Source organism: Cyprinodon variegatus, unplaced genomic scaffold (assembly GCF_000732505.1).
Source record: "Cyprinodon variegatus isolate N-32 unplaced genomic scaffold, C_variegatus-1.0 Scaffold46, whole genome shotgun sequence".
Lineage (NCBI taxonomy): Eukaryota > Metazoa > Chordata > Actinopteri > Cyprinodontiformes > Cyprinodontidae > Cyprinodon > Cyprinodon variegatus.
In genome coordinates this window covers 1,856,402-1,864,215 of record NW_015150499.1, presented here as the reverse complement: position 1 = coordinate 1,864,215, position 7,814 = coordinate 1,856,402, and the positions used below count along the sequence as shown (strand labels likewise).

General features: G+C 39.6%; 1 protein-coding gene across 1 annotated transcript in view; it reads right to left on the bottom strand.

The window, feature by feature from the left end:
• Positions 1 to 7,814, bottom strand: part of LOC107082025 (integrin alpha-3-like) — a 46,148-nt gene that overhangs the window by 15,231 nt on the left and 23,103 nt on the right. Inside the window, exons 8-14 of the mRNA XM_015370445.1 lie at positions 7,055 to 7,114; positions 6,808 to 6,961; positions 6,510 to 6,703; positions 6,343 to 6,431; positions 2,470 to 2,603; positions 2,314 to 2,391; positions 2,175 to 2,236 (exon numbers count right to left, since the gene is read on the bottom strand). Coding sequence (XP_015225931.1) covers positions 2,175 to 2,236; positions 2,314 to 2,391; positions 2,470 to 2,603; positions 6,343 to 6,431; positions 6,510 to 6,703; positions 6,808 to 6,961; positions 7,055 to 7,114 — 771 coding nt within the window. The remainder of the gene's footprint in view (positions 1 to 2,174; positions 2,237 to 2,313; positions 2,392 to 2,469; positions 2,604 to 6,342; positions 6,432 to 6,509; positions 6,704 to 6,807; positions 6,962 to 7,054; positions 7,115 to 7,814) is intronic.

Sequence of the window (7,814 nt, the reverse complement as noted above, 5' to 3'; positions counted from 1 at the left end):
TCAATCTGACTGGATGATCTGGTGAAATGTAAAGTGCCTTGAGATGACATGTGTTGTGAATTGGTGCTATAGAAATAAACTGAACTGAAAATTAACTAGGTAAAGAAATATCCTAATCTTTGTGGAAACGAGGCCATCCCTCAATGACGTGCCTCAAAAATGAGGCTGTAAACTTAAACTCTTCCCTCTGACCGGCAGAAGCTTTTCAGCATTCATCTACAAATAGAGTCTCACCTTAAGTCAAGGGATTAGTGTTGAATTGATGTGTCTCGTATTCTCATCCCCAACATTGACAAAAAAAAACAGAAGTTTATGCTGATTATAGTTGGATAGCAAACTTTAGATCCGTGGTGTTCAAAGTTTTTGTCACAGGGACAAAAGATGTCATGTTTAAAGAATTCATAGACCAACCGATTTATGATCAAAATGTTTTCTAATTAAAATTGTTTTTTTTTTTACTTCCTCAACAGTAAAATAAGCATGAAACAATTGACTTGAAGAGGCCAAACAGTCTGATTTCTGTAGAGATAAATGGACAGGCTTAAATAAGAAGGCCGCCCGATTCTCATTCTGTATCTATTTTTATACCTATCCAGCAGTCTTAGTCAATTCTGTCTGCCCCAGCGGTAGCAGAAATGTCAAAGTCAGAAACTGACTCTAAAAACTCAAGACACAACACAAGACACCTTATCTGGGGAGAGACAAGCAGACCGCCCCCCCTCTCGGTCTCTTCCTGTGGGCCTCTCCACAGTGAAGAGAGTAAAGACCCCAGGCTCTGTGTGGAAGTAAGTCTGACTATTTTCCAGCCAGTATTGCTCCACCTCCTGCACATTCCCATTCTCCTTCTCTCCCAGCAAGGTGACATTCCACGTCCCCAGAGCCAGGTTACGTTTCTGTGGATCAGGTTGCCTCTGCCTTATTAAATGAAAAGGAATAAACCCAGTTCTCTTTTTTTAACCTTATATTGTCTTTAGATAGCTTTTAAATAGTTTGTATCTCCTCTTTTAAAGGCCTAATCTCATTGAAAATTGAAACCTAACATTTTATAATTGACTCTTAATCAAGAGTCTGGGCTTCCAAACAATAGTTTCTTGAATTCTGGTTTGCAAAATCATCCCAGGGCCACACTTTGGACACCCCTCACTCATGATGTAAATTAAATAAAAACTCACAAAACAAATGCATATTATCTATAAAACATTATGCAGTATGATTTTAAATCATGATCAGAAAATGCTTTTATATTGATGTTTATATATGTAATATATGTACACTACTGTTCAAAAGTTTGGGGTCACATTGAAATTCTTGTTTTTAGAAATGAAGGCTACTCCATGCGAGAAGTTGCTAAGAAATTGAAGATTTCCTACAATGGTGTGTACTACTCCCTTCAGAGGACAGCACAAACAGGATACTGCAGGTACCATTTAATGAAGATGCCAGTTGGGGACCTGTGAGGCGTCTGTTTCTCAAACTAGAGACTCTAATGTACTTATCTTCTTGCTCAGTTGAGCAACGCGGCCTCCCACTTCTTTTTCTACTCTGGTAGAGGGAGTAGTACACACCGCTGTAGGAAATCTTCAATTTCTAGGCAATTTCTCGCATAGAATAGCCTTCATTTCTAAGAACAAGAACAGACTGTCGAGTTTCAGATGAAAGTTCTCTTTTTCTGGCCATTTTGAGCGTTTAATTGATCCACAAATGTGATGCTCCAGAAACTCAATCTGCTCAAAGGAAGGTCAGTTTTGTAGCTTCTGTAACGAGCTAAACTGTTTTCAGATGTGTGAACATGATTGCACAAGGGTTTTCTAATCATCAATTAGCCTTCTGAGCCAATGAGCAAACACATTGTACCATTAGAACACTGGAGTGATAGTTGCTGGAAATGGGCCTCTATACACCTATGTAGATATTGCACCAAAAACCAGACATTTGCAGCTAGAATAGTCATTTACCACATTAGCAATGCATAGAGTGTATTTCTTTAAAGTTAAGACTAGTTTAAAGTTATCTTCATTGAACAGTTCAGTGCTTTTTCTTCAGAAATAAGGACATTTCAATGTGACCCAAAACTTTTGAACAGTAGTGTACATATATAATATGTACATATTTATATAATATTAGCATAGCTCTGCTACCCTAAAGATGTATCACTGAATAAACTGTGGACTTACAGATGATGCTTAAGTTTTTTCCAGCGTGGACCTTGAAGGAGAAACACACCTCCACCTGGATGCTAAGAGACAGACACCATTAATGATAATACAACAATGAAAGCAAACCTTAACAGTCTGCATTTCCTTTAAATCTCACCAGAAGTTACAGTCTTTTAGGGCGACGATATCCGGAGAAACTCTGAGTGTGTTATTTAGCTGGACGACAGGGCGAGACCTGAAGAATCAGTTGGTCAGCAGAAGATAAAAAAACAAAAATCATCAGCTGCACTAAAAAAAGTAACTTGTGTTCTACCTGAGGAGGACGATTTTGTCATCCAGAGAGCCCACCAACAGGTCTGGATAATCATTGCCATCAACATCCACACCTGCAGCCAGGGAGTACCCGAAGGTCCGGAAACCAGGAAACACAGTGCTGCCATGGATCACCTGAAGAAGACAGGTGAGAGGCTACAGTTGAGTCAGAACGCAGTTTTATTCAGGTTGAATATAGTTAAAGAAGTTTCTCCTTTTGGTTGAATTACCATCTCATTGTGCTTGAAGTATTCAAATCCCAATCTGACCACATCAGAGATACTTTATATTACATACTATACTTTCTTGGAATAACAGGAATATTTCCCCCCTCACATGACAGGAAATAACCAAAAGTTGCTTAATGCTGAGCAAAGTAGCTTAATGCAGTTTTCTACACCCTCATGCTTGTTCCGGGATGCTATACCTGGGTCTAGGAGATGGACTAGACCAGTGATTTTCATACAGTAAGAGATCGTAAGGTGCACCCTGGGAAATACAAGCAAGTGACAGTGATGTGTAGAAGCAAATCGTTACCATATTTAAAATGAAAAAGCATTTTCAGAAATGCTTTTTCATTTTAAGAATGTGGCTGCATTGTTTGACTCATAAATAAAATTAGTAATCAATAATCCTTTTTGCATTTTCTTCTTCAACACTGCTTATCCTTTTACTTAATAAAAAAAAAAAGACATTTGAGATTCATTTTTCAAAATACGAATTAAGAAGATAGGTAGCCTGGTCAGCAAGGATCCTAAGGAAGAGCGGCTGCTGATGTCACTGCTGCCCCCGCCGCTCAGAATGCTTTTTCGTTTTAGAGTTGTGGACAGTACCATGCAGGCAGACCATGAAAACGATAAAGCAATGTTCGCTGTGTTTTCTCTTTGATTATGGCATAAATTGTGCAGCCTTAAAGAAGAAAATGCAAATCGGATGATTGATTACTAATTTCATTTATGAGGCAAATAATTCAGCCACATTCTTAAAATGAAAAAGCATTTCTGGAAATGCTTTTTCATTTTCAAATTTTACATTTCAAATTGAATTTTGGTATGTATTTACTGGGGTACATTTTGAAAAAATAAATCTCAAATGTCTTTTTCTTTTTAATTTTAATTAGGTAAAATGATGAGCAGTGTTAAAGAGGAAAATGAAAATGCAAACGGGATTATTGATTACTAATTTCATTTATGAGTCAAACAATGCAGCAACATTCTTAAAATGAAAAAGTATTTCTGAAAATGTTTTTTCATTTTAAATATGGTAACGATTTGCTTCCATAGTGATGGAGATGTTTCTGAGAAAGAAAAATGCAAATGCCGAACAGGGCCCTGGACAAAAATTCTGACCCAGATGAAGGTCGTACTATGAGCTGTTGACAAAAGAAAAGAGAAAAGACGGTGAGTCCGACGCAATACAGCGAAAGCCATCTGTGATTCTGATTTACTTTCATCTGGGATGCGACAGCACCGACTCCGCTGTTCTTGCCCTGACCACTAGGCTGCCACTCCCCCAAATCTACATGCTCGGTTAGCTGAGATTATAGCAAACAACCTGATCAGTTACCATAACTATGCTGATGACACGCGGCTTTATATTACAATCTCACCAGGTGACTGAACCCGTCAGTGTTTGGTAAATGCTTAGAACAGATCAATATGTGGATGCACCATAATTTTCTCCTACTGAATAAAAACAAAACTTAGGTACTAATCTTCAAACTAAAGGAGAAATAATCTAGTTAGCTCACAGCTTCAGATACTACAACTAGAAACCATTGATTATGGCTAAAATATTGGTGTTGTGATGGACTCAGATCTGAACCTTCAGAGGCCCATGAAGGCAGTTACCAGGTCCACCTTTAATCACCTGAAGAACGTTTCCAGGGTTACAGGACTAATGACCAATCAGGATCTAGAAAAACTCCTTCATGCTTTTATCTTTAGTAGAATTTATCACTGCAACAGTGTCTTCATAGGTTTGCCTAAAAAGTCCATCAGACGGCTGCAGCTGATCTAAAACACTGCTGCCCATGTTCTCACTAGAACTAAGAAAGTAGAGCACATCAGGCCGGTTCTAAAGTCCTTCCACTGGCTCCCTGTAGCTCAGAGAATAAATCCTTCTGTTAGTCTAGAAATCACTGAATGATCAGCACCTCAATATATAACAGATTTGTCATCAGTGGATCAACCTCCCAGACCGCTCAGGTCTTTTAGTTCCAGTCGGCTCTGTCCACCCAGAACTAGAACCAAACATGGAACAGCAGCATTTAGTTCCTATGCTCCACTGATCTGGAAAAAACTCCCAGAAAACTTTAAAGGTGCTGAAAGCCTGAGTTCGTTAAGTCAAAGTAAAAAAAACAACAAAAAAACCTTTGACTGCTTAAGTTAAACTGTTAACAAAGATTTTTATGTTTATTTGCTTTTATTCTGCTTTTCTTTTTCTTTTATTTTATTGTCTAATTCATGTAAAGCACTTTGGATTCCCCAGGTACTGAATTGTGTTATACAAATAAACCTGCCATGCCTTAAATCCTTCCTTTAAGGAGGAATTCGGTGAAGCCACTAATTATTGAGAAGAATAAAAAATATCTTCTTGTAAAAGTTGATCCATCAATCTGTTTACATGCAGAACCTCACCTTTTCCCAGAAATTGGAGATGAGATGAGGATCATGGTTGAAATGTTAAGTTCTGGATACAAGCCACTGAAATGAGCTTCAGTGTTGGTTAGCTGCGGTCAGCCTTGGAGGCAGGATTTGTAGCTCATCATCCAGGGAAGACAGAGCTGCTGCTGCATTAGGTCAAAATAACTCTACCCTATCGCCTTCCACCAAAGGTTTTTCAGACATGTCCCACTCGGAGGAGACACCAGTTGGTGGACAGATTGATGGAAGGAAATGTTTCTGGGCTATGGGGACGTTTCCTCATTGTAGACATTTCTGTATTCTGTTAACTTCTCACAGTTTTAAAAGACATGTCTCCAGTTTCAGAAGTCTTTAAGACTTTGGCCATTTCTCAATTCACAAGAACGCGAGTATAGACTCGTGCCGTCACCAAGTATGTTCTTGAGAAGAACACAGGAAAGTCTGGACTCTGGAAGAACGGGAGCACAGAAGCGTACTGATGACATCACCACACACTCGGCTCATCTCTGCATATTACCTCCTGTTATTAATATTCTCTAGATAATAATAAATTCAGACTTTTGTTCAATTTTTGGGTGAATAATAATAACCACAGACAGATAAACACAAACTTTAACATTTTGCCAAATAAAACAAAAAAAAACTGCCATCAGAGCCAGCGGTCCTTCACACACGGCTACATGTATGCTGAGAGAGGGCTGCTAGGAGACGGGCCAACGTTAGCCCTGGCTGCTGTTGCTCCCAACATCTGAACTTTTTTTTTAAATTACTGTATGCACCAAATCAGTAAATAGGCCAAATAATGAAGCTTAAACGTATGATGTTCTCGCCTCAAATGATCTTAAAACGTACTTTTATAGAGCAACAGCGACAGAAAAGAGAACGTTAAACTTAATACTTTGATTCTGTGAGCGCTCCCCTGGAAGCTGCCGCAATGCATGCTGGGACAGCTGTAAATCTCAACAGCAGACAAGTCTGCTCTGATGCATGCTGGGAAAAGAGGGAGGGTGAGAACAACATCTGGGGAATTTGTCAGTTCTTCTTGTTCTTGTGAACCGGAACAGTAATAGGGCTGAGGCTGGTGCCGTTTTTTGAGCACATAAGCACATGAGAACGCACAAGTACACATATTGAGAAATGGTTTTTGTTTTAAAATACAACATGGATTGATACATTTAGTCGTTTTAACAAATCACATTTCACATTGTTCTGAAACAAGAAATCTTTACCTGACTTGGTTCTGCAGAAACACCCTCTCTGCTTCCGGTCCAGATCATTACAAGTCCTGCATCATGGAAAGGAGCTCCCACTGCAAAGTCTGAAATACAGCATCACATCCACCTGACTGGTCATCGTTGACTGATGACTAAACATCAGCGTCACGCAGCTGCCTCACCCTGAAAGCCGTCTTGGTCGAGGTCTCCTGCAGCAGCAATAGCCATTCCAAAAGCAGATCCAACTGGACCTGTCAGAACCATGCTGGGTTCAGAGGGGAACCTCCCCCCTCCATTCATATAAACGTAAACTGCCCCACCCACCTCCAGCTGACGGTTGAAGTAAAAAGGAGCACCCACTAGCAGGTCGTTCCAGCTGCAGAAAAGAACATCCAACGTAAACAGTTTTAAACCCAGTAGCCAGAAGGTGTGTTCTGGTTTCCATTAGAAAGCAACGGCAGAAACACCAGGACCTCTCACCCATCACTGTTCAGGTCCACGGCTACCACTGCATTACCAAAGTACGATCCAACCTGTTGACCTCTTAGAGTCTTCTGAATCACCAGATCAGTAGACTCCTTAACAATCAGCATCACAGAACCACGAGCATCCATTTTATTATCTCTAGGAGCCCCTGTTTAACACATCGACACATCAGTCAACGAATCAAGACACCCTACAAGCAGATGGGTCAATAATTAATTGAAGAATGAAGGAGGGATTTCACCTGCTACGATGGTTTGATCCTTTGCAGAAAGTAAATGATAGGCCTGCGTGACAGAATACCCTGCAAAAGAGTGAGCAGTTAGTCAAACATATGCCAAGTGTGCACACACACCTAATAAATACTGATACGACTAGTTTTAAAACACATGCACATAAATTATTCTCTATGCACATTTGGACTGTTCTATGCATGCAGATTCTAAAACTCGCTGCGCTCAAATTACGAAATCAGTCCCCCGAGTTTGGACTGTGTGCACCAGCCTCTTTCAAATGGGAGGATATAAAGTTGTTCTCCATGTCTAAGTTTTCTTGTACTGACATGAAATGGTGCAGAAGGTTGAAGTGGAACAGTGTGGTTAAATGCAGTGTTGTTAGAGTAATCAGGGCGACTTTATTTGCCAAGAGGTAAAACAAGGATTTTAGTTTATGTTTCCATCACATACACCATAAATAAAGTCTCAATCAACTACCCATAGTATATAATGCATTCAGCTTTTATTTTGTAAAATGTTTTTATTTAATATATATATATATACATTTTTTATAGTATTTTATTTTATATATAAAAAAAGGTCTGGATGAGCTTCACAGGAGGATTGTTTTCACATTTTCACGTCTCTCTATGTGCAACATTTAACCCTGCCGTTTTACACCACCATATATTTCTGTATCCTGTGTCATCCTCTGACATGGGAGCTGGCTCGGAGCTCGTCTGCCTGGCTGTGTGTTTCCTGGACGGGGCCGCCTTTTACAGCTGCTTT